This window comes from Oryza glaberrima, chromosome 9 (assembly GCF_000147395.1).
Source record: "Oryza glaberrima chromosome 9, OglaRS2, whole genome shotgun sequence".
Classification (NCBI taxonomy): domain Eukaryota; kingdom Viridiplantae; phylum Streptophyta; class Magnoliopsida; order Poales; family Poaceae; genus Oryza; species Oryza glaberrima.
In genome coordinates this window covers 19,761,558-19,788,293 of record NC_068334.1, presented here as the reverse complement: position 1 = coordinate 19,788,293, position 26,736 = coordinate 19,761,558, and the positions used below count along the sequence as shown (strand labels likewise).

General features: G+C 42.4%; 4 protein-coding genes across 5 annotated transcripts; all 4 read left to right on the top strand.

The window, feature by feature from the left end:
• Nucleotides 1-1,832: 1,832 nt before the first annotated feature.
• LOC127785469 (seipin-2-like) lies at nucleotides 1,833-4,451 on the top strand. Its single transcript, XM_052312925.1, has 2 exons — nucleotides 1,833-2,887; nucleotides 3,944-4,451. Exons 1-2 carry the CDS (start codon nucleotides 1,973-1,975, stop codon nucleotides 4,388-4,390), a joined length of 1,362 nt encoding a protein of 453 aa, XP_052168885.1. The 5' UTR covers nucleotides 1,833-1,972; the 3' UTR covers nucleotides 4,391-4,451.
• A 3,170-nt stretch (nucleotides 4,452-7,621) lies between these two features.
• On the top strand, nucleotides 7,622-11,826 carry LOC127784802 (endoglucanase 24). Its single transcript, XM_052312182.1, has 6 exons — nucleotides 7,622-7,964; nucleotides 8,621-8,904; nucleotides 9,699-10,136; nucleotides 10,285-10,432; nucleotides 10,620-10,786; nucleotides 11,076-11,826. The coding sequence occupies exons 1-6, from the start codon at nucleotides 7,745-7,747 to the stop codon at nucleotides 11,403-11,405; spliced, it is 1,587 nt and encodes a 528-aa protein (XP_052168142.1). The 5' UTR covers nucleotides 7,622-7,744; the 3' UTR covers nucleotides 11,406-11,826.
• Nucleotides 11,827-12,724: 898 nt separating this feature from the next.
• On the top strand, nucleotides 12,725-16,659 carry LOC127785403 (putative HVA22-like protein g). 2 transcript variants are annotated; one of them, XM_052312841.1, is made up of 6 exons: nucleotides 12,725-12,813; nucleotides 13,038-13,104; nucleotides 13,204-13,302; nucleotides 13,398-13,518; nucleotides 14,261-14,488; nucleotides 16,351-16,659. In XM_052312841.1, exons 2-6 carry the CDS (start codon nucleotides 13,073-13,075, stop codon nucleotides 16,435-16,437), a joined length of 567 nt encoding a protein of 188 aa, XP_052168801.1. In that variant the 5' UTR covers nucleotides 12,725-12,813; nucleotides 13,038-13,072; the 3' UTR covers nucleotides 16,438-16,659. The 2 variants fall into 2 exon arrangements, with proteins under 2 accessions (XP_052168801.1, XP_052168802.1); XM_052312842.1 differs by lacking the exon at nucleotides 16,351-16,659 and having other exon boundaries at nucleotides 14,261-14,598.
• A 3,948-nt stretch (nucleotides 16,660-20,607) lies between these two features.
• Nucleotides 20,608-26,068, top strand: LOC127784814 (probable serine/threonine-protein kinase PBL19). The gene is made up of 4 exons (XM_052312203.1): nucleotides 20,608-21,191; nucleotides 23,065-23,322; nucleotides 24,011-24,133; nucleotides 25,339-26,068. Exons 1-4 carry the CDS (start codon nucleotides 20,799-20,801, stop codon nucleotides 25,783-25,785), a joined length of 1,221 nt encoding a protein of 406 aa, XP_052168163.1. The 5' UTR covers nucleotides 20,608-20,798; the 3' UTR covers nucleotides 25,786-26,068.
• Nucleotides 26,069-26,736: the final 668 nt, after the last annotated feature.

Here is a 26,736-nt window from a genome sequence, read left to right as displayed (position 1 = left end):
CCGTTTTGGAGTGCGGGGGTTGCAATTAATGGGAGGCCCGTGCCAACGGGGGGAAATTCTTGGCAGAATTCTGCACAAATCTTGGCACTCTACTTCTAGCAGTCACATGTTCCATCGTTTTGTGGTGCAACTTAAAGAAACCTTATCTATAATTTTATTAGTAGCATTTTAATTTCTCTACACGTCTTCCTTTTTTTCTATCGGTTCTGGTGATACTAAATTTAGATACATAAATAAAAATAATTATATCCATGCAAAATGCATATTAACCATGTGTTAGTTTTGTGCCTTTTTTCATAGATAAATAGTTTGTCTTTTTTAAGTAGGGAAAGATAGACAGCACGAGAAGTGTGTATTGTGAGTAACATTTATATTGTTATAAACGAACAATTTAAATTGTGTTATGGTCTTGTCTAGCTTGTGTAGAAGATATAATAATTGTTTGTTGACTAAATACTCGTCTATATGCTTTTGTAGTGCAGGAGTTGGTCGGTCTTTGTAGTAGTGTTTGAATTCTCATAACTACTACAAAATTCCAAGACATGTAAGTAGTGTCTCTGTTTTTTTGTTTGATAGATTTTGTATTCTACCTTGTTTTGAGAAAAAAAAAACTACATATAACGATGTTTGCAGGCATTTCTATTTATGTAGTGTCATCATTACTAAAGTTCACATATTAATGAATTGTTGCAGTTTAGACTTTAGAGTTGTGTCGTGTTCTTTTTATCACGATGCTCGTAATATTCATAAAACGGTTAAATGACACAAGGAAAAAAGTTAGTAGCTATAACATGTTCATCAACTCATCTTGTATATGGCATGCCCTTTATATTTGCAAATTAGTAAATGGCTAATTTTGTATAGGGCATACCTCCTCCCTCTATAAACTCTCATGTAATTAAACCTCTCATGTTAATATATTTACAGTATGAGCCTCTTCTACTATTTTCCCGTAAAAGAAAATAATAAATGACTATTTACTTGCATCCCAACCAGATGTTACATATGAAAGTCATTGCTGCAAAGCTAATTGAAGCAGATATTACTACCATCGGAATAGTGGTTAGGCTCCTCAGACTTCGAAGTCACAATCTTATTATTAACATGTGGATCCATATTTTGTTGAGCCCACATATATTAAATAAAAATATCACGTCACTTCAAGTGCACATGATCATGGACCGTAAGTGCTTATTCACTTCACCATCATTTTTATATTTACCAGGTTTTACTGTTATCAAATTTTAAGAAAGTAGCAATCTAAACATGTCTTAAATATTATACCAAACCATAATAGGTTAATTTTTGTTGTATTTAATGAACACACCCTAAGAACCCACGGTCCCTAATTGGCTACTTTCTTCGTTTTACAATGTAAGTCATTCTAGCATTTCTCATATTCATATTGATGTTAATTAATCTAGACATATTCATTAATATCAATATGAATATGAGAAATGCTAGAATAACTTACACTGTGAAAGGAACGGAGGGAGTAGTTGGCTTCATCGCACAAGGCGTCCAGGCGATGAAGCCCGCTAACGTCGTTTGCAATATTGGGCCAGGCCCAAAACGCAACAAGCACGGAGTGGACGGGCTCCTTGTGTAGTAGGCCAACACCTTGGGCTCCTTACACGAGGAACGGCTGGCCCAGCGAAGGTACGGGTTGCGTTAGCGTGGCAACAAACACAACACCGGACGTGGCCACGTGGGAGGATTCATGGATCATCACGAATAACCCCCTGCATCCTCCCGAAAATTACAGATAGCACCATGCGGTTGAATTTCGTCCAAAAATTCCTGTCTTGTTATACTACCTGAAGAAATAGATGCTAAGAACAAGGGTGTAACTGAAAAATACCCCGCCCATCGTCTCTCTCTTCTCCCACCGTTCACAATTCCTCTTCCCCTTCCCACGGAATCCTCTTCCTCCCCATGCTCCGACGACGACCATCCCTCCGATTCCCCGGCCATGGAAGCAGACGAGCCGGCCGCCGCCGCCGCCTCCACCTCCCTCGACTCCGACGACTCCTTCTTCGACGCCCTCGACTCCCTCCCTTCCCCACCCTCTCCTCCTCACACCCCTTCCTCCTCCACCCTCCGCCGCCGCCGCCCGCGCCGCGGATGGAGTCTGAAGCAGCACGAGGACGACACCGCCGCATCACCTACGTTCTCTGATTCATCCACCATCACTGTCGTCGACGAGGCCGTCAAGCCCGACTCCGAGGAGACAAGCTCACACCGTCCTCCCCCGCCTCCCGAGGAGGAAGACGAGGAGGATGCGGCGGAGGCGGCGGTGGAGGGGGAGGTGGAGGCGAGGGACGCGAAGCTAAATCCGGCACCGGCACCGGCACCGACGCCGACGCCTCCGCCGCCGGGCATTCTCGAGTCCCTCGCCATGCTCGTCATCAAGGCGGTGGTGTTCCAAGTCAGCGCGCTCATCAGCTGCCTCACGTTCCCGATTCGGCTGCTGCAATGGTGGTTCCTCCTCGTGACGGACCCTCTCGGATTGGTGCGGCGAGCGAGGGGGTGGGCGCTCGAGGTGGCTGGGCACGCCACGGGCGCCGCGGCCGCGCGTCTCGGCGGCGGGGAAGGGGTGGGGCGCATGGTGGCGAGGCTGGCGTGGGGGTCGCTCTGGGCGGTGTACGTCTGCGTTGTTCTGTGCTCGATTCTGGTTATGGCGTTCCTCGGAGGAGGGCTCTTGGTGGGGAAAGTTGTGGAGGAGCCCATTCAGGTTACTGAGACCCTGAATTTTGATTACACCAAACCGAGCCCCGTGGCATTTGTTCCTGTACAGCGGTTGGTGCCGCCGAATCAGCGGATGCAGCTCGAGGTGTTCCTGACGCTGCCTGAATCGGATTACAACCGGAGGCTTGGAGTTTTCCAGGTACATTTTGCTGTTTGTCCTTGTCAGATTGATTTTGCATTGGTCATTCCTTTGATAAAAGGGAAAATGATATTCGATTGAAGCAGTGTCGAGTAAATGTTGTTAGAAACCCATATTAACATTCTAAACTGTAAAAATTTATGACATAGTCCCTGAGCATACTTCACAAATGAGAAGATACCAACTGTTAACTCAGTTGTGCACTGAGATGTTATATAATTTGAAGATTTGAAATGTTTAGTGAAAAGTTAGCAGGATTAAAAGGCTTATGTGTTGTTCTGTAGAATCGGTTCTCAACAGGGGACATTATGTTTTGAGTTTTCACTATTTCACTCAGCCGTAGTTTTCTTATGACAACCTAAATATTTTTAGGAACACAAAAGGACATCTATAAAGCATGATAGTTATACTGTTTTTTCCCTCAACTTATTACTGTATCAATTTAAGACATGCCAATAGAAATTTTTTTTGAGAGACCAATAGCAAAACAAATTATACACTAGAAAAGATACAATCTTACTTCTAGTATAATATGGGTCTCAAAGGAATCTGGTGGACATGTGACACCTACTCTAAAATGTTGATATCTAACACAAAAAAAACTTTGCCATACAGATGAATCTTGAGCATGATAGGTGTGGTGCATGTGGTGTCACTGCGTTATGCTGCAAATGCTAATTGTTGGGTAATTGAGTGAGCTTTATGCAGACATGTGTTACACTAGCAACATGGCTAATAAGGCATTGATAGAGGAAACTTTTCTGTCCATAAGGTTGCGTAGCGGGACAATATGGTTATCAATGAGAGAGTTATGTTAACTTTCATTCTGTAGCTCAAAGGTCCAATATCATGACGGAACATATAATTTCCCTGCTGTAGCATGTCAAGGGAGCATATACCCAGTTTAAGTTTTCTTTAATTATTTTGAGTTGAGATATTATAAATGTTTCATACGCATACTTTTTGGTCTTTCATATTAGATACCCTTTTTTTAGTAACATCGTGTTTAGCATGTCTCTATTTTCAATCTGATTTCCCTTCTTTCATTGAGTTTAGGTAAGAGCAGAATTTCTATCAGCAGACGGCAAAGTGATCTCTACCTCAAGTCAACCATGCATGCTAAAGTTTAAGAGTGCCCATATGCACTTCATAGAAACTTTTCTGCGAAGCGTGTCTCTTTTGTCTGGCTATTCCTCAGAATCTCAGGTCATAAGACTAAAAATGAGGGGCATTACAGAGGCTTCAGAACCAGTAATGGGAATAAGGATAATTCTTGAACAACGAGCTGAATTTAGTCCTGGTGCAGGCATCCCAGAGATCTATGCCGCATCACTAAAGCTTGAGGCAGAACTACCTCTGCTCAAGAGAATACTCTGGAACTGGAGATGGACCCTTTTTGTCTGGAGTAGCATGGGGTTCTTTGTTTTTGAATTATTGCTGGCCCTTATTTGCTGTAGACCCTGTATATTTCCCAGGAGTGGACATAATGCTGCAACTCCTTAGGCTAGCTCATGTAATGTACACTTCAAAATAAATGCAAAAGGGATGTTAATGTTGCACGGTATACAGCTATCGCAGTGATGCTTCTTTATTTGATTTTGACATCTGGTGGTTGCATAACAAAAGGTGCATGTTAGGCTTGATGACTAACGCTTTACTCCACACTTATTATCAGGTACGCTGTTAACTAATCAAATGTGTCCATTCATTCATGCTGAGATCATTGTATGGTTAGACTAAATTTTCACACAAGACCTTATATGTTTCTTTCTGTTGAAAACGAAGAGTACATAAAGACCTACTTTCTTAATATCCGTGTATCGAGGGAGATAAGATGTACTTCTGCACATCCTGGTTGTTGTGATATCCTGACTCTAGGATGGGAGAAAAAGAAGGGGGTGGATCCCATTGCATCCGTTAATAAATTTCTGTGGCACCAATGCAGCATTGTTTTTTGTTTACCTTACAGACATTTTACCGCATTGTGCAGAGCCCTAAAAAATGTGTTGGCGCAACATTTTCTTTTATTTACATTGCAGCTGTTATTTTACTGCATTGCACACTATTACTCTGATGTTGATGACTCCAGAAGGTTATAATATACACACTCAATGAAAATAAGCCATTCGATTGGATATCCCTATATTTGTGCTCATCTATCTCTCTGTTGTACTGTATCTAAACTGAAATGTTTTTTATTGCAGGATTTTGGAGATCAAACAACTGTGGATATGTAAAAGTTATTTTTTTGCAGATCAATTGGTCCAGTAATAGGATATCATTTCTAGGTGATGCTTTTATCGGGGGTGCTTATGCAGTTCTGACCCTTTCAGCTTCTATTTTACATCATGCATTTTAGTTTAATTACACTTTGTATAGTAATATGCTAAACACCCTTCCTTTGGACCTGACCATCGGATGAACTGTTTTACTACAGATCAACCATACGATGTCACATGCTAATATTCCTATTTTCCTACTTCTCAATTGAATGCCGACTGTTAATATTTGGATTATTTTCTCACATTGTTATTCATGTACTAGTAGTTCTTAGCTGGGTTATGGTTTTCTGGTTGCAGATTGTGGCTGAGCATTTGAGCAACTGATGCATAAATGTGTACGGATTAATCATAATGCCCTGGATCCAAGCTTGACATGCTATCCTTCTTGTTAATACGGAATGCATTTATCAACATTGTTGGTTTGGTCTTCTTTATCTAGCATCACTCTGCGTGCAACAGCCAGGAAACAACCAAATCATGGTCCGCGCCTTGGTGATGCTAAGGTGGCGTTCAGAGTCCGAACTAACTACCACAAGGTCAGTTATCACTGTCCTATTGATCCCTTTTATCTGCGTCATCAAGAACAACGAATACTACATCCCAGTCTGTTTCTGTTCAAGTTGTATTGCTATTGCAATGATTGTTTTGCACTGTGCAGGGGAAATGGGCACGGCAATATTGCATCATAAGACGGTGCTCATGGTCTTGTCGCCAGCGTCAGTGCCAACAAGAAGCAGATACGGTGGTTGCATGTACTATAATTGTGTATGGATCCAGATTATCTATTATCAGTTTCAGAACCGTGCCAAGATAATGAGCAAAGTCCCCAGATTTGTTACAAAGGCAAATGGGCCATGGACTAATCATGGTTTGCAAAGCTCCTTGTGTGAGCTGTGCTCAACTGCTGTCACTACTCACTAACTAACTCATCACCAGTATTCTGGTCGAGATGACCGTCAATATGATGCTTACGCTAAGGTGTGCTTGGATTGAGATTCCTGCCCTTCTTGCCTTGGTGTTTTTTAGCAATTTGTTTTTCTTCTCTATGCAGCATGAACGCCAAATGGTGAATAATGCTTTCTCCAGTGCTTATGACATTGTTAATACTTTAGTTACCACTAGCCTTTGCTTAATATCAGTAGTATTATCTTTGGCATCCGCTTGAGTAAAACGTTTTATGATGCTTTATATCAACGCTTTAAAAAGGGGCCGAGCTCTCCGTCATCAAAAGATTCCGACTGCAGGACACCTGGAGATCCCCAAATTCTTTGGGATCGTCTCTGGTCTTACCCAAAAATCGCATGCACATCGTTATCCACACCAATTGCGCAAATAATTCTAACTCCAGAAATTCCTTTGGGTAGTCACCAGCTGCGTTTTAATCAATCATTATCGCCAGTTCATTGCTTAGCATGCAATATTTGGGTTGGACGGCCCATGCGTGTATGATTACACCACCAGGTGTACCAATTTATCGTACTCAGTGGTCACGCCATTAAGCAACGTCGTCACAACTATCAGACGTGTGTACTCTAGATATTACATTAAACAAAATTTGTCAAATAAAGAGTTAAATTCTTCGACTCCTCATACTCTTGGCGACTAGGGCATGAAATGATAATTATAAGAGTATACAAATGACGAATTAAGTATTTGTAAAATAGGAAAAAAAATAAAATACTTATATAAGAAATTCACATATAGAAGCTTTTATTATAATATTGTACCGTTTAAGAGTTTAGGGATCGGGATCATGCCCATAATTCATTGCCAATCCATTGCCACAAAATGAACATAGGCTGTGTTTAGATCAAAAGTTTGAATTCAAACTTCAGTTCTTTTCCATCACATCAACCTGTCATACACACAAAACTTTTCAGTCACATCATCTTTAATTTCAATCAAAATCCAAACTTTGCGCTGAACTAAACACAACCATAGAATTGCACGAACATTCTGTCATGAAATGCCAGCTAGTTGTCGTACCGAAAAATATAGTCTCACCTTCCACAGAATTGCCAATTTGACGTGAAATGTTTAGATGATCTCTTGCCAGTAGACACTAGCAAAACAAAATATACGGAAATATACCCTATCCCAGTAAGGTGCACAACCACTCGTGTACGTACGTTAAGGTGCAGCACACCTAAATACAGGTCGGACACACACCCTCACAAACGATCCGTCCATCCATCCAGCGCGCGTCGGCCCGTCTATCTCCTGTCCTGTCGGTGCTCTCGACTCCTCACCTCACCCACACACCCCCACGCGCTCAGTCCTCCCCTCTCACTGCCAGCCGTGGCCCACCACGCCTCGGCCCCACCCGACAGCGACTCCCAGACTTCCACCTCACCCCTACCCCGACCGTGCACCAACCCCCCCGCGGCCGCACCACACGCGAGTACGCGACGAGCGCCACCACCACCAACCCAGCCGAAAGCCCACGCGAGCCCATCCCCTGCAGTAGAAGAGGAGGCGGCTCGCTCGCTCGCTCGCTCGCCGCCCACTCCGACGCCGAGCCGAGCAGAGCCGCGGAGGCGTCGTCGTCTCCGGTGGGTTGCAGGAGGCGAATGCGATGGGGTCCAAGACGAAGGGGTGCTGCGGGTGGCTGATCGTGGCGCTGGTGGCGTCGCTGGTGGCGACGGCGGCGGTGGTGGCCATCATGAAGAAGAAGGCCGGCGGGGGGAGCGGGCGCAAGCTCAAGCCGCTGCCGGTGCCCGGCCCGCCCGGGGCCATCGACTCCAAGTACGGCGACGCGCTCGGGGTGGCGCTCCAGTTCTTCCAGGTCCAGAAGGGTGAGTTGCCACCGCCACCACCACCACCACTCGCTCCACTTCTTCTTCTTGCCCCCGCCGCACGCACTGGTTCGCTGCTGCTCACCACCTCGCCACCGCAATGCTTCTTCCGCAATTCGGCGGATTTCGCGGCGAATGCCCTTTTCTTTCTTGGCGCCCAGCTTGGAAGCTCTTGTGTGTGTGTGTGTGTGTGTTCGTTTAGTATCTCCGCATTTGGGGTGGTAGTTGGAGAGGTTGATACGGTTGTTTCGGGTGATCTGATGGTTTCTGCTTCTGGGTGGTGAAGAATTTCACCAATCGTTACTCAGTAGGAAAGTTGACGAGTCGGTAGATTTCTCACCGATTTCAGTGGCCGTGACCTTATAGTTTTGACTTTTTTTTAGTGTGAATTTTACGCTCTTCTGCAAGAGCAGTTCCTTTCTGTGGTGATTACTATGTCGTTGGCAAATGTGTGCTCGCAGATTTCACTTAAATCTGTTAACCAAACTGTGAATTTAGCTTATTTAGCTATGGATATTGGAGTTTTGGTTGTTCCAGCCACCGATGCAGTGTTTTGGAGGCTGAATGAGCACAATCTCTAACCCTTTTCAGCTTCAGTAGCTCTAAAGAAGTACTTATTTGCTAAATTGTTGGTAATTTCTGTTGGTATTGTGCAGCGGGGAAGCTGGAGAACAACCAGATCCCGTGGAGGGGGGACTCGGCGCTGGATGATGGGAAACCAGCGGGACTGGATCTTTCCAAGGGAATGTATGATGCTGGTGATCATATCAAGTTTAGTTTCCCGATGGCCTTCACGGCAACGGTGCTCTCGTGGTCCATACTTGAGTATGGAGATCAGATGAGCGCCGCGAAGCAGCTGGACCCTGCGCTTGATGCGCTCCGATGGATCACTGATTTCCTCGTCAATGCGCATCCATCTGACAATGTGTTCTACATTCAGGTTAGAGCTGTAGCATAATTCTTTATACTATGTAAAAATTTTGAGTGATCTATGCTTGCTTTAGTTGTGGTTTATTGCGGCCTGGCGGCATTTCAGACTTTCAGTAGAGGGAAAGTTTGGTTGGTAAGAAGCAAGCCAGGTCAGATGTCGTGATCTGGACACCTAATAGTTAGGAGGTACTTCGTTTTCGGCTTGATACGTTTAAATCGGTTTAAATCAACACATTTGTTGCAAGTTCAATGTCCATGCCCTTTCCAGTTTGTCTTTATAGTTGCATTCTTTTCACACTATCAGTATAGACTTCTCCGTATGATATACCCACAATGTTCCAAGGTAGTCCTTTTTTTTCCCTTTGAAATTTGGATGGTAGTCCCATACTTAATTGAGTAAAGTTCAACACATCTCTTAATATGTAGAGTTAGCCCTTGATGGTAGGGGGATGGGTGTTTTTGAAAGTTGAAGATTAGGGGATGCCAGATGTTTTTATGAGTTGAATTTCTGTATGTGTGGAAGTTTTATCACTCAATGCTTGCGTTAACATGTTTAGTCATGCTTACTTGGGTAGGTTGTACAGCACATTCAATACCTGATGAATAGAATACAATGTACATAAGATGATGAAATCAGATATAACTTATAAGCTAGTTTATTGTTCATGTTAATTGCCTTAAGTCCATCTAACAAAGAACACATTATATATTTCTTTGAACAGATCAGTACAATAGATGCAGCAACCTCACCTTGTTGAACGTCTTGATATTAATCAACTAACGTGTATAACTGTTACCTTGTAGGTTGGTGATCCTGATCTAGATCACAACTGCTGGGAAAGGCCGGAGACTATGTCTGAGAAAAGACCACTCACACAGATTAACACAAAGTCTCCTGGATCAGATGTTGCTGCTGAGGCAGCAGCAGCTATGGCATCAGCATCAATTGTTTTCAAATCCAGAGACACTACATATTCTGATTCACTTCTTCAACATGCTCAGAAGTTGTTTACTTTTGCTGATACTTATAAAGGCCTCGCCAGTGACACCTATCCAAAGCTCCAAAACTACTATAATTCTACTGGTTATCAAGACGAACTCCTGTGGGCAGCGAGTTGGCTCTATCATGCTACAGGAGACCAAACATACCTCAGTTATGTGACTGTAGAGAATGGAAAAGCTTTTGCTGATTGGGGAAGGCCAACATGGTTCAGTTGGGATGACAAACTTGCAGGGACACAGGTTTGCAATTTTGCATGAACATTTAAGAAGCAACTTTGTTATTCGGGAACTAGGAATGAAGCTACGCCTTTTATCTTCCTTTAATAACGTTAGTTCACTCTTCAGCCAAAGAATATAACTTTCAATGCATTTTGTCTATTATGTGCAGGTGCTCTTGTCAAGATTAAATTTCTTTGGATCCAAACAGACATCTAATGCTGAAAACATGGGACTCAAAATGTACAGAGACACTGCTGAAGCCGTCATTTGTGGGCTCCTACCAGATTCTCCATCAGCTACTGCCAGTAGGACTGGTGGTATGTTGAAATTCTTCCACTGTTTGATCTTATATTATGGGTCAATACATGGAGAATTTATGCATAGGCTTTTGTTGTTCACTTTTTTTTTTTACATTAAATAGTATTTTCTGGGGTTAGACAGAATATGTGCAAACTGTATTTTGTTTGCCTGTGGTTTCATTATATGATGGTGATTTTTGTGCAGGGGGATTGGTGTGGATAAGTGGATGGAATTCTCTCCAGCATGCCACAAATGCAGCATTCCTTGCTGTTGTTTACAGTGACTACATGCTCACATCGCAAACAGCAGCAGTGCAATGCAGTGGAAAGTACTACAGTCCTACAGATATACGCAATTTTGCTATATCACAGGTGAACTACAGAAAACCTTGCAAGATACTGAAATTCCAGTTTGCCATGTTGAAGTTCAACAAGAAACACCATAAAACATTCCTTGTATTTACATGCCTACCTTTTTTTGTCACGAGCCATCGGCACATTGTGACACACTGCTTGCCTTTGTGGCTTAACTACATTCTATGATAACTTTGGCTGTCATGACTCATGACCTACACACTATTTCTGCTCTGCTGTGTTGGTAGCATCTGACCAGGAAGGTGTTGTGCAGTAAGTTTCTAACATATATTCTGTTGCATGTCAGGCTAATTACATCTTGGGAGACAACCCAATGAAGCTTAGCTACCTGGTTGGATATGGGAGCAGCTACCCACAGCAGGTACACCACAGAGGGGCGTCGATCCCCGCTGATGCAAAGACAGGCTGCAAAGGATTCCAGTATCTTCATTCTACGAGCCCAAACCCAAACGTCGCCATGGGAGCCCTCGTGGGCGGGCCGTTCCAGAATGACACTTTCGTCGACTCTCGGGACAATGCTGTTCAGACAGAGTCAAGCACTTACAACAGCGGCACCCTCGTTGGTCTTCTTTCTGGTCTGGTCACAACTTCCTCTGTGGCGCAGTCGTTCACCTAGAGCTCTCTCAGAGTTTGGGCAATGGCTTTGACCAACCGGGAGGATATACATGTAGCCATGTACAATGAGAGATTTTTGGCGTGACCAAAGGCAATGTGCCATCAGCGAAACGCCTTCACGGTGTTCTTCGTTGTTCATCTTTTGGGTGATGGGTGGTTAGCAGTAGTAGTTCTTGTGCCATAGTGCTATTGTTTATACAAATACTGCTGCGTAGTTGCATCCGGTTTGCTGGTGTACTATCTGATACTACGAGTGTTGTATTTGTAGGACGGATTCCATTTGTTGATTCTAAAATGATCTCTGGTAGCTTGTATTGATGATCTGTAAAATCCCTCCCAAGATGAACATTGCACTGAACATGTGAGATCACATGGGGAGAGGGAAGTATTAATCCAGTTTGTTCAGTATGTTCATACATAAATTGGACATCTTTTCAGTATGGTTCATCATGGCCTATTAATCCATGATTGTTGGCATGTGGTTTTATAGGGTTACAGGTGATAAAGCAACATGGCCCACAACGAAGCGTAACGAGAAGACATGCTTTGCCTTTGGCTTCTGTGAATGTGTCCCAAAGAACCAAGAAATTTTAAAGAAAATTATAAAGTCAAAACAATTATACACACTGGATCAGGGAGGCTGGTATAATAATGGCCATCGTTAGTGACCACATGGTTGGTCGAAATGTCATAACTAATTGGCATTTGGGACCCTAGGACCTCTTGGAAATTTACATTCTTGGATCCCCAGAAACTATGCCCTACTCTGCCTTTCCCTCTGTACTACCTGGAAATTGTTTTTGCTGGAAACTAAAAATGCTACTCCTCTATTCAGAAATATAAGATATATTTTGACTGTCCAATTTTAAGCTTTGACAAGCGAATAATCCAAAGATATTTATTTTGGCATACAAAATGGTAATATTGGATTCATGTCCGAGAGACCGAGACTACTTTCTTATGGCTATGATTTTGTTACTGCAAGTAAAAGTAGTGTTACAGAAATTTACAGTCAAAGCTCATTTTTGGACCGTCAAAGTAAGTCTTATATTTTTGGGAGTAGTTAAAAAAACAATATACAGCTTATTTTGGGATCTGACAAACAATTTGCAGCTTATTTTGGGTAGGAGTCCAGAAGTGAAATGGCAGGGCATCACCACTAACCATGGTCAGTTAACAATCTTCAGTAAACGTGGCTTCAGCCATGAATTGTTGGCCCATCTATTTTGCCGCTTCCTCTAACCGTTTTTCTGGCGCGAAAAGAGGCGTCGGTTGGGCTATCTTCCGTATCCCATCCAGTGTTAACCGCATCCCTGCATATTTTAACCGCGCGCTCTTCTCGGTTTCAGTTCATCCCTCGCAACAAATCTATCCAAGCCATTTGATTGCAGGGTGAAAAATTCTAGGAGGTAATTTTCCATTGTGCAATGCGATCCGTATTAACTTCATTGTTGGTTGGTTTCCTTCTCGTCGATCTTTATGATTGTTTGGCCCTATTAAATTCTGACGACGTTCCCAGTATCTTCAGAATTTCGTTTGTTTTTGCAATTGCAAATCTGAATCCTGCATTGCATTGTTTAATTTTGCTTCTTTAATCACGGGCTTGATAAATCTCTGAAAAGTCCCTTTGCAGATTGTTGTGTTCTTCTTTTGTTCTGACGACTGAAGATGGCGGTGTTACTTATCACTAGACTTCTGACGTGAGTAATCTCGAAAAAATATTCAGTCCGTTTGAACAGTTCGTGGAAGAGATCAGAAAAGCCCAATTCATGTCCTCTTTGCATCTTTCTGCAACGCAGGCTGGTTTTAGGATACGCCTACCCGGCGTATGACTGCTACAAGACGCTGGAACTGAACAAACCGCAGATCGATCAGTTGCGTTTCTGGTGTCAGTACTGGTGATGAAGCATTACCCTACACAAACAAACCTGCAAAATCATGCTGCATCCTGCCTGAATTCTGAAGAATCTGAACAATTGCTTGTGCTGTTCAGGATTCTCCTCGCGTTTCTGACGACGTTGGAGACGATCACCGATTTCACGGTCTCATGGCTGCCCATGTACGGCGAGGCAAAGCTTGCGCTCGTGCTCTACCTCTGGTACCCAAAGACACGAGTAAGCACTCACCTGATTAACTCAAATGTGCTATATTTGCTTTGATGCAATGGTCTAGGTTTTGTAATGTTACTAATCCATTCGTGAATAATTGTCTGTTCCGATAATCAATTATCAGATTTAGTTTCTTGTAGTACACTCACTCGACAACCGTAAAAATTGAGGTATTTCACTAGCACTTCAACTACTTGTAGTTGCATAATTTTTTCTGGGAAAAAGGCTATACAATCACTTTTTTTTCTTATAAACACTCGAGTTTTACAAATCTGATCATATAGAACTCTAGAATTAACGTGTGCTCATCTAGTAAAAAAATTCAAACGGTTGAGAATTATGTTTGTATGGTTTTTTTTTCAGTACACTGTAGCAGTGCTCTTTTTTCTACTAATAGTAGAACCCAGGAATTAATGGTTGAGATTATTTTTACAGTAGGGCCGAGTTTAGTTTCAAAATTTTTCTTCAAACTTCCAACTTTTCGATCCATCACATTAAAACTTTCCTACACATATAAACTTTCAACTTTTCCGTCACATCGTTTCAATTTTAACCAAACTTCTAATTTTGGCGTGAACTAAACACACCCCAAGATCGAATACTAACAGTAGAGACCTACCATAAAAGTACTGCAAAAAGAAAATTAAATCTGAATTCAAACTGAAGCTGAAGTCCGAACATTCAGAAACGCTCAAGGAGACATCGTTCTCAACATTCAGAGACCCATTCCATGTCTGTTCGTTTTCAGGGCGCGAAGCACGTCTACGAGAGCTACCTGCAGCCGGTGCTGGCGAGGCACGAGGCCGACATCGACCGCGGCCTGCTGCAGCTACGCGCCAGCGCCAAGGACGCGACGGCGTCGCACCTCCAGGCCGCCGTGTCCTTGGGGCGGGCCTGCTTCGCCGAAGTCGCCGGCCGCGTCTCGTCGCAGCTGCAGGCGGCGAGAAGCAGCGGCGGCGGCGGCCGCGCCGGCCAGGTACAGTGACACTGACGCCGCGCGCGACACATTCTCTGAACTTTCGCGTTCGCTTGCAGCTACAGATTTCCACATCGCTCGCTAGCTGAACTTGACTTGGTCCTGTTCTTTTCTCCAACAATATTTGAATGAAGATTAAGATTTTCGTGGCATGCTTTTCAAACTGCTAAATGGTGCGTTTCGTGCGAAAATTTTCTATATGAAAGTTGCTCTAAAATACCATATTAATATATTTTTCAAGTTTATAATAATTAAAACTCAATCAATCATACGTTAATACCACCTTGTTTTACGTAAAAACTTAATCTTCATCTTCATCTTCATCTTCATCTTCATTTTATAATAGACTAGAAATAAGCACATATTTTCACTTCACACCATATATGCTTACCATCTGTGATATATGACATTGGTTAGTTTAAAATAGAGTAAATTTTACTTTAATAAATATTATAGTTAGATTAATATATGACATTGGTTAATTCAAAACATAAGTATTTTAAAGTTATTTAAGTAAATACTAAAGGTTAGAGTAAAAAGATTTTTTTAGTCACCACAGTAGGCTTTTTTTGTAAAAAAAAAACTCACTATGGTGGTTAAATTTTAAATTGTTTATATTCCCTTTCATAATATGTATTCAGTGCCTTAGAACCAGTATTCCAGAAACACTTATATTGTAGTATAAATTTTGAATAATAGAAAAATACTTATATTTCAAAATGGAGAAAATAGATTTGCATTTTCTGTCACTGTTGATCATCAGTTGGTCACCATTGACGCCATGATCGACACGCCCGGTCTTCACGTAGCTGAGACATGACTGCAACAACCTTAATTAAGTATAGGAATAGTAAATGCGCGTCGGAGTTGATTCTTAAACCGACGAGAGGAACAGCTCTGGATCTGTGCAACGCGGAAACCGGATTTGATAGATGGTCCTTGTTCGATGGTGATCGATGCAATGGCAATGGCCGTGCTTGTCCAGTTGATCCGATCCGTCAACGAAAACGATCAATACCTGAATGAAGGCTCAGTAGTACAGCTCTGCAAAAATGGACACTGACAGATACCGGTAGAAATCTTCGGACCATCCAAAATTCTCTAGCTGACAGTTAACCGATCACGTAAAGAAATGAAGAAAGTAAAAAGCTAGCTGGATACTACTTGTAAATACTACTATGCACTAGACAGTGAAAGAGAAATACCATGTTTGAACTAGTAAACTCTGAATTCTCTGGCCAAGACGATGGTTTCTTTTGTCGCATTTAAGAATTGCAGAAAAGGCGATTAAATCGCCAATTAACCTGCATGACATTGAGTGGTTGAAAAGATCAAAATATTCAAAACCATTGGTACTAGAAAAGACCGAAGGTAGGTGCAGCCGTGCAGTGTTTTGGGTGATGAGTTCTATCTGCAGTACTGTTTTCTAACCTGGATCACTGTTATATATTAAATCCGTTAGATATGAAGTACGTACCTACATGTTATTAGTCATTCAAAATCAAAGGGCAGATTTGTTTCAGAAAAAGGGTACGGAAAAATTGAACTGAACTAGTCTCGAGTCCTGACTCTTTTTTCTTTCTTTCTACTACCTTTTCCTGAATCCTCCTCAGTACTAGTAGTACACAGATGAGCATGCGATTCCAGTAAGGGGAGTCAACGTCCTTCGCGTCAGCTGCAACAGCAAAACTGTTTCCAGCCAAGTTCGTCTAGATCGATCGATTGACACGGCTGTCCGGACACATTCTATGCATTCAGATGTGTTCATACGACTTGCATCTCATGGATTGAATTGCTTCGCAGTTCACCGCTTAGTAATAGTTACATTCGCTAATTAACTTCTTGATCTGCATTGCTGACAGGCTGACCAATTGCAGAAGCGACAGAAGATTAATCCGGAGGAGGAAGAAGAAGATGAGGACGCGACGGTTAGCAAGACGAGGAGATGATGATGATGATGACAACGGCTGGAGTGGATGAATTGACCGGGGCGTCGTCAACCTAAGCCCTGATGACGATGCGATGAATGATGGATCGTCGAATTCTGAAGCTCACCGGGCTGACCTGACAATGTGTAGTATACCATTAATTATTCTTAATTAGATTGTAAATTTATGATCTCAGCGTGGTGTACCCGGCAGCAATGCGATTCTTGTGATCAATCACTTTTTTTTTTTTTTTGGCACGCGACTATGGCGAGATGGTGAGCTCGCAGCTGACAAGCTGGCATAGCTCCGTACGCTTTGACACTGGTAGAGGAATGTTTGAGACTCGCTCTTTCTTCTGAACTTTTAGTTAGCTCCCTGACATATGAATTATACAGTATTGTCTTTCAAATGTCCCAACTCTGAACAGCGAGGTTAAGGCTGTGTTTAGTTTACACCAAAATTAGAAGTTTTGTTAAAATTAGAACGATATAACGGAAAAGTTGAAAGTTTATGTGTGTAGAAAAATTTTGATGTAATAAAAAAGTTAGAAGTTTGAAAAAAAAACTTTGGAACTAAACACGACCTAATCCATTATTCAGAACACAAAATTTTACGTGATTCCCAAATACTCATTTCATTCCGTTCTAGAGAAAAAACAACTTTCTAATACGGAGGGAATAAACCATGTGAGTATTTCCTCCATCTAAAAAGATCTATATATAAAAAAATTACGGAGAGACTATATGACAATTCAATTTTCGCAGAAACCAAGTTAACATTGCGTGTTCCAAAGTCTAACCATGGCTGATTGGCTGTACTTTTAAGTTCACACTTGGGCTAACCGTGAAGAGACCAGGTGTTGTTGTTCATCAAGCAGCACGTCACTGCGCGACAGTCGCGTCCCGGTCAAGACGTTGACCGGGGCCCCACAGCCTGACAGCCGGGGCCCACAGCCTAACAGACGCACACGTAAGCGTTGGATTGAGCGGGTTGTTTGGTTCTCCATCATTCCAGATTTGCAGCCCGTGTGTTTGACCGGGGAGGAGAAACGACGACGAGTTCTCTTCATCAGAGGCGTCGCCGTCCTCTTCTCCTCCAGTGCTCTTCATGATGCTGCTGTTGTCTCCTCTCATCTGCACCGTTTGTACGCAGTTCACTAGAAAGCCGGTACACAAAATCTGATTTTGTTTACACAGGTCAACACACAGCACTAACTAGTCCTGTCCTTCCAAGGGGCAATTTGTTTGTTTAGGTGTTTTTTTTTTTTTCAAAGTGGGTGTCTTGCAGAAGTTCTTTGGAATAGTATGGTTTAGAGCTGAGCAATGTGATCCCTCTACAACTGGGTCAATAATAGCCCTCTTTCTTGTTCCAGTGGTGTACTATTATAGTACACAAATGGATTGTTCTATTTGTTTTTATAGCTGAATAGGGGTGTGTTTAGTTCACGTCAAAATTAGAAGTTTGGTTGAAATTGGAACGATGTGACGGAAGAGTTGGAAGTTTATGTGTGTAGCCGTGTAGAAAAGTTTTGATGTGATGAAAAAGTTAGAAGTTTAAAGAAAAAGTTTGGAACTAAACTCGGCCTAGGTGAATGATTTTGTGATCAATATTTAAATTCTTTTTTAAAAAAATTATATGTATTTTTTTTATGAAAAACACACCATTTGCATTTTTGCTTTTTTTTTTTTGGGGAGGGGGGCAGCGAGTAGAAGTGACCGGGACGACGGGTCTATCTCCACCTCCATAGTGGTGTCTCATCCTTGTTGTCGCCTCCTTATCCCCACCGCCGTCTTGTCCTCCTTCCGCTGCCACCGCTTCTCAGCGAGGTCTCCGGCGCCATGCACCCGGTCCTCCCCCGACTCACCCTCTCCCTCTCTCTCTCTCTCTCTTCATAGCCATAGCCAAGGGCATTTCGAGTATAAAAATGGTTAAAACTCCTCAAAGTAATATTTCATCTGGTAGGCAACGTATTGAGTGGTATTTTATACGATGCATTCCATTGAGTGACATTTTATTGAAATCCCATGTATATAGTGGGATATTATATGTTTTCTTTCTCTCAAACACACTATTCTAAGACTGTTTGTATTTTATTATTTTCACTTGACCAACAATTTTTTTTAGGAGTCACTTGACCAGCATTGATTAGAGTATTTGACATTGAAGGTGTCTTGAGCACTGAACTGTGAATTCACCTAACACCTCTTTCACATTTTCTTCCAAGTTTTAAACACCCAACTTGGACTATTGGAACATGCATGGAACCCATTACCCAAGAAACAATTGAAGAATCATGTACACTGTCGCGACTAGGTCTATATATGTGTCGTATTGTTTGGGCCCAACGTAACAAACACATGGCATATATGCAAGTAAACAATATCAAAAATCGTCGAACAAAACATGAATTAAGCTACGAGCCTATGAATAATATATATCACTATAATCTATGTTCCCTCTTGACTTTCGTCACAATTATTCTCGCGCTTGTGGCTATTGATCATCAAAATTATTTGGGCTGGCCGACAACTTCGATGTATACAAGGATGGAGCTAAATAGATTATGAAACTCTGTAAAACATAGTGATAATAAAGTTTGTTGTGGTCCATATCAGTATATATCTGACGAGAAGATTCAATCCACGCGGGTGAAGATATTAGAGAGAAAAAGTGCACACCCAAATACTATAAACACATGCAAAATAAGCGTAGCTTAACTGGTTGAATTGGTGAAGTCAACTCACTCAAGTTCAAATCTTAAACGTAACACGACGCCTTTACGGCTAATTAGTCTTTCAGTGGTAGTTGACGTACTTATCTGTAAGATGTATGTGGTGACTTCTTGAATTTTAAAATATGTTGATCCTAGTCTTCTGAAGGTATTCATACAAATAGATTTCACGTGCGCAGGTTATAAACATCTACGTTTATCCTATGTTTTTTCATAAAAAAGTAGGGCCATGTTTAGATTCCAACTTTTTTCTTCAAACTTTCAACTTTTCGTCACATTAAACTTTCTTATACTCACGAACTTCTAATTTTTTCGTTACATCGTTCCAATTTCTTTAAACTTTTAATTTTAACGTGGAACTAAACACAGGCTAGAACAACATATTCGTTTCCCTAAAAAATATTCTCGATTACACACTCGCATCACCATCCCACAGCTGTTGTTTTCATCACGCACGCAACTCATGCAAAGTAAATTTAAATTCCATGATTAGAAAAGGGGGCTGCGACTGCTATACAGTGATGCAACCGAACACGGCCACCTGCAGAGCCAGGGAGAGACGCGCAGGCATGCGAATTTGGCGAAGCCGACGAGGCGTTCAGATTCGTAGTTGAGACCCGTACGACGACGCGGGCAATCCACACAACAAAAACCCAACACCAAACAGAGCCGTCCCCATCCCGCCCGCCGAGCTCACACCACACCGCGTCCGCGTGCGCCAGGTGCGCCCCAGCAGCAGCAACCGATCAGCTGATCAATCAACTACCAGTCTACCACTCACCGCGCGTGCAACGGCCACCACCGGCAGCACTTAGGCCAGCCTCAATGCAATAACCAGAATAATGTACTCCTACGTAGCATTAAATAAACTATCATCTAAAATAAAAAAAATAATATGACAAGGAAATAGAGAGGAAAAAAGAAATATCCAAGACATAGTTTTTTCACAATATCCAAGATATCATATGAGATAAGTAGTACTTCATTAAATTGAAGTATGAAAAAGTAGTGTCTAATACTTACTTTCTTGATAATGTGGAGTTTATAGAAACTATATTTAATGTATTGGGCTGGGTCTGGCCTTATATAAACCGTAGTGATTTATTAACATATAGTTAATTAAGTATTCAGTGGTAGGTGACGTACCCGTCGACAGCGAGGCGCCTGTGGTGACTTCATCAGTCTCTTCCAGAATTTGCCGGCCCAGTCTTCGAAGATGCTCATAGGGGTAGGGTTTGCATGCGTGTGTTCATAGGGGTGAGTGCGCGTGCGTTGTGAGTGTCTGCGTTGTACTGTGTAATTCTAAAAAAATATATATTTGTTATTTATTTATAAATTAATATAATCTTTTAAAACAATTTTTATATAAAACTTTTTTAGAAACGAGAGGGGTGAGTTGGCAGAGCCAACCGGGCCGACGCGGCCGCTTCATCAAACGTAGTACTAACCCCGCACGTACGCGCCCCCTTCCCCTCTCCTCTCTCTCGCCTGCCGAAATAAATCTTGGCGAGCTTTCTGATTCTCCCTTTGCTATTGCTACCTTCCGCGGTTCACAGTTCACACTGCCTCTGCCTCCTCTTCTTCGCCTACAAAAGGATTTTGGACCGCACACGGTTCGCGTGCGTGCGTGCGTGCTTGCTTGCTGCAAGAAATGAGCTGCTTGGGTTGGTTCAAGAAGCGGAGGTCGTCCAAGAGCAAGGAATCGTCGGGGAGGCGGGGCTCGACGACGACGACGGTGTCGGCGGTGAGCACGAGCAGGTCGGACGACTCCGGGGCGGTGAGGCCGGCGAGCAAGTCGACGGGGTCGACGTCGTCGCACCGGAGCATCTCGTCGCTGTACGAGGAGCGCGGCCACGGCCAGCTCCGGGACTTCGACTACGACGAGCTCCAGGCCGCCACCAACGGCTTCAGCCGCGCCCAGAAGCTCGGCGAGGGCGGCTTCGGCAGCGTCTACAAGGGCTTCGTCCGCTCCTCCCCCGCCGACGGCAAGGCCGCCGATCGCCTCGCCGTCGCCGTCAAGTGCCTCAACCAGCGGGGTCTCCAGGTACTCGCTTGTTTGCGTGCTCTCCTCCTCCTCCTCCTCCTTCTCGTTCCCCTGTCTCTGTCTCTCTTTGCAGTCTGCACCCCCTCCTCTTGACTTTTCTTGGACACCATCAATCATGTCTTGTCAGTTGTCACCCGGGAACGAATCCTCCATTCCGATCTAGGAGTAGTATTCCCCCCTTTGTGATTCTGCGCGATTGATTTCCGGTTTGATAACTAGGGGTGAATAGGAATTTGGGAATAGGAGAATTGGGGAATGAGTTTTGTTAGTTTAAGGTTTGCTCTCTTATGTTCAGTATTGTCAGAAATTAGTGCTGGTAAATAAGGGAAGTGTTTTTTTAAGGGATATCCCAAATGATGCCATTTTTGTTGTTCTTGATACTTCTCTTCGCCAAGATCCTGGCATAGAATGCAGAAGAATGCTTTCAGGCAACTTAGCGAGTTTTTGTTTTTAATGTGTAGTTCTGCCAAATTTGATGAAAATCATCAGTAGTGACCACTAGATTAGATTAACGACTGTTATGGGAAGATTCATTATGGGGAGTAAAGTTAATGGATTCTGTGCTTGGTGTTAGCTGATCTTGAATTGGTCTCTGGATAAACTGACAAGTATGTTGTTCTGATCCATAGGAAGTCCATGGACACAAGTCATTTTCTAGTTTGCCGGAATATTGGAAATATTCCTGGCTTGCTAAATGTTGAAATTGGTTTGGTTATCTATTATCAGTATGTTAAAAATCTCTCTCTGTGTAGACAATCTTGACAGGAAGAGAGGATCAAAATGCAGAACTTTCAAGGATGAGATATTGCCTGTTACTGTTATTTTACAATTTTGATAGTATATTTTATGGGGTCAATCTATTGCATTGGATTACTTCAGTCCATTGTCAGTTGACTATAGAAGTTACTGGTCTGCATAAACTATTACTAGTTGAGGTGCTGGGCGTGGAGATGTGGTTAAATATAGGACCAATGGGCACACGTGGCAACTGTTTATTCATAATAAAGCAAAATGGAGGGGAAATACAGGATAGAATTTGAACGGCAATGAACTTTTCAAGTATCTAGGAACCTTACTTCCTCAAACTTGGAAGTTGAATATTCATTCATGGTCATCATAAAACAAATGGCAATCAATATTAATAGTAGACCATGTCTTCTCTGAATGCTTACAGTAGAAATATGTCTCCTAGAAAATGATGCGAACCAACCTTTCACTCTAAATCAATATTCCGTTAGCTAATTTGCTCAATCAAAGAAGACTAATGGATAGAATAGATTACGTTTCTGGGCAACCTGCACAACCATGTTGCTAGTCTTATTTGACTATTATTCACTCACTAGGAGGAAAAATTTTGGTGCGTGAACATATAGAACAAAAGTCAGCTAGAAACTTCAATTTCCATGTGCTTTGCGACTCTATATCCATTCTGAATTTATGCAAGTGATGTCTAAAGACTGACAAACCGGTAGTGAATATATCGTTTAGTGGAGTACAGGAAATAATTAATTTCAAGTCCTGAACTTAATAGAATACCCAAGCATAAGCTTCATTTTCTCTAAGTGGTGTCTGCTAAAAATATAAGGATTTTTCCAAGTTTCTGTACTCAAATTAGATGATATTTTACTGACTCAGTTATGATGTCTTTTCTTGACCAGTTGATGTATATTAGGAATTTAGGATGCACGCTAATTATAGTGATGTTATGAATAAACTACTTGTAAGGCAGCATTAGGTCTGTTGGTTTCCTATATTTGCTTTGTGCTATAATGCTACTAAAACAAATGCGGTTGATCTCCTATGCTATCCCTCTAATGAGTAATCCTGTCTTCTGTTCCTAATATTTTGCAGTTTCTTTTAATTTTGCTCCCAGGGACATAAGCAGTGGTTGGCGGAAGTACAGTTCCTTGGGGTTCTTGAGCACCCAAACCTTGTAAAGCTTCTTGGATATTGTGCCGTTGATGGTGAAAGGGGGCCACAAAGATTATTGGTGTATGAGTATATGCCTAATAAGAGCCTGGAAGATCACTTATTCGTCCGAGCTTATCCTCCTCTCTCATGGAATAGAAGGCTTCAAATAATCTTGGGTGCTGCAGAAGGATTAGCTTACCTGCATGAAGGGCAAGTTCAGGTATACTTCAGACATACATTGTCCACCTGCTTTCAACTTCTCTGAAAAGATATATCTTTATCAAATAGGTGATTTCGTTTTTTGTGGGAGAAAGTTTGGCAATAAAAATATATGATGAGAGACAGCACCAACGTTTTAATAGGTTCTTTTGACCTTGCATCCATAGTAACTAGAGGTAGTGCAATAGAGGTGCAGTGAATCCAGTATTCCAGTGTAAAGTCAATGAGAAAATAAGGACCACGAATTGATGAGCTAGATGAAAAAGAGGCAAAAGTGGTTTGTTCAATTCCATCTCCATCTCCATTACTTTCCTGTAAGATTCCAGGCACCAAATTTCATTGACACTTTCTGAAAGCATAATCAGTACTAACTACTCCTAGTTGCAACCAACGTATACGATTTGTCCTCTCTATGTTCTAGTTTAGCTGTAGAACCAAGTATTCCAATCTAGAAAACAATTAAGGACTTAGGCAAGAAGGCTCTATAGCTGGTGAGCATCAAGATATACAGGCTGTTAGGGAAGGCTAAACCTATCACATTTTTTCAGGTCATCGTCATAATTTACAGCGCTAATTGCGTACTGCTGCTTAGTATACAAAGTTACTTCAGCTTTTCTTCTTCTTTGGTTACGACATTTCCATTTTGTACAAAAGGGAAGATCCTCATCTGATTTGCTCAATTTTGATAGGTAATCTACCGGGACTTCAAAGCATCTAACATTTTGTTGGACAAAGACTTCAGAGCAAAGCTGTCGGACTTCGGGCTAGCAAGGGAGGGACCAACAGGAGCAAACACTCACGTCTCAACAGCGGTATGTCTCCATCTGAACCTGCTATTAGAATTACAAACAAAACCATAGCCTTCTCGCAACTGCATTGTCTGATCCATCAGGCACTGAAAGCAACTTATATACTACAGCCTTTAAAGCATCGTTGACTGAAGTAGGCAAGCAGTCCAGTGCACCTGTTTGATGTGTACCTGACAATCTTGACCGCAATCCAGCAAGTCAATGCCATGGACCAAGTTGCCACCACTTCCTTACATATGCACACATGCCACGCATGCATCACTCTTCTCCCCCTGAATTTTCCACCTTGTGTCAGCATTGACGCAGAACTGCTCTATGGCATACCATACCAGACCTTTGGAACATAGGAATTTTAGAAGATTTCCATGAAATTCCTGCATTGCGAAGGAGCTTTGAGCTATGTTATTATCCTTAGGAAATGGATCAATGCTATAATTGTCTGCTTATTGGCTTATTAGCCACAACAAAAAATTTGAATTCTAAAACATAATTCTAAAGTTGATTTTGGGTCTTTTCATCATAGTCTATTTAGGGGTTGTTTGGATACACTGACTAAACTTTAGTCCCTGTTACATCGGATATTTGGACACTAATTTGGAATATTAAACATAGACTACTTATAAAACTAATTACACAAATAGAGGCTAATTCGCGAGACAAATCTATTTAAGCCTAATTAATCCATGATTAGCACATATTTACTGTAGCACTATATTATCAAATCATGGACTAATTAGGCTTAATATATTCGTCTCGCAAATTAACCTCCACCGTGTAATTAGTTTTATAATTAGTTTATGTTTAATACTCTAAATTAGTGTCCAAACATCCGATGTATCAGGGACTAAAATTTAGTCAGGGTATCCAAACACCCCCTTAATAGCCTTAGCTTTAAACCACTAATAACACACACATATATAAAGGTTTTATCTATAAACTATTTGTAGTTGCTTAGTTTTAAATTGTTTTTTTTTTTGTTTTTACCTTCATGTACCCTATTTGATGTCATTTTGGCTTTTGAACGGTTCGCTAAAGACATGTCTTATCCATAAATCGGTCTTAGTTGCTTCGTTTATTTTTCTTGTCGTAGTCCAATCGATCAGAGGTTTGAATTTTTCTTTTTCATGTTCTTACTATATGATACATACATAGCTGAGCTCAAGATGGTGTATGATGATGATGATGATGATGATGATGATGTGTGGCAGGTGGTTGGGACGCACGGGTACGCGGCGCCGGACTACATAGAGACGGGGCACCTGACGGTGAAGAGCGACGTGTGGAGCTTCGGGGTGGTGCTGTACGAGATCCTGACGGGGCGGCGGACGCTGGACCGCCACCGGCCGCAGGGGGAGCAGAAGCTGCTGGAGTGGGTCGCCCAGTTCGCCCCCGACAGCCGCAACTTCCGCATGATCATGGACCCCAGGCTCCGCGGCGAGTACTCCGTCAAGGCCGCCCGCGACATCGCCAAGCTCGCCGAGTCCTGCCTCCTCAAGAACGCCAAGGAGCGCCCCACCATGTCCGAGGTCGTCGACGTCCTCCGCCGCGCCGTCCAGTCGCAGCCCGACCCTCCTCCTCCCCCCGCCGCCGCCGCCGCCGCCTCCGGCAAGGGGAAGAGGGTCGACGTCGCGCCGCAGCCGGTGAGGAGGAGGTGAGGTTGCACTCTGCTGCTATCATCGATCACGGCATGAATGAAGAAAGAAAAGTACAGAGAGAGACACAGAGACGAGTTGGTGGATTCTTGGCGTTTTTGTTTTTTGTTTTCCTTTCTATTTTTTAGGCTTATTTAGGAGGAGGATAGTAGTATGAGAATACATTTGATTTGATTGGTAGATAACTACTCCCTCCGTCCTATAATATAAGGGATTTTGAGTTTTTTGCTTGTAACATTTGACCACTCGTCTTATTTAAAATTTTATGAAATTATTATTTATTTTATTTGTGACTTACTTTATTATCTACATTACTTTAAGCATAACTTTTCGTTTTTTATATTTGAAAAAAAATTTAAATAAGACGAGTGGTCAAATGTTACAAGCAAAAACTTAAAATCTCTTATATTATAGGATGGAGGGATTAGATTTCATTGAAAGTAGGCGTGCTTAGGGCAGTGTTACGATTTCCTTTCCCTTTTTTTTTTTTCCCCTTTCTTTTGAACTCGATGCAGCATGAAGCCCACGGGCACCAGCAGCCATGAGTTGGGCCGACACGTGGGCTGTAAGCCCATAGGGCTTACCAATACTGCAGGCGGCGAAAGCTAGAAGTCGAGGGCCCAAGCTTTGGTCTGTTCGAACCGCAAGTCCGCAAGGGAGATTCAGGAGAGTTAGTGGGCTTAGAATGATGGGACTCGGTCAATTTGTCGTCGAGTTTAAAATTCGCCCCTGCATAGCAGGTATGATCTGACCCTCAACTTATAAAACCGGATCACATTTGGTCGCAAGGTAATATTGCTCCCTGACGTGGCGGCTGAGTTAACATGGGAGCCATATATCACGGCATTTCAGCTTTAAAATAAAATTAAAAATTGGTGGACCCCATGTGTCAGCGACACAAACTTCTTCTTCTCTCTCTATTTTGACATTTCTCTTGCCCTGCCGCGTGGGCCT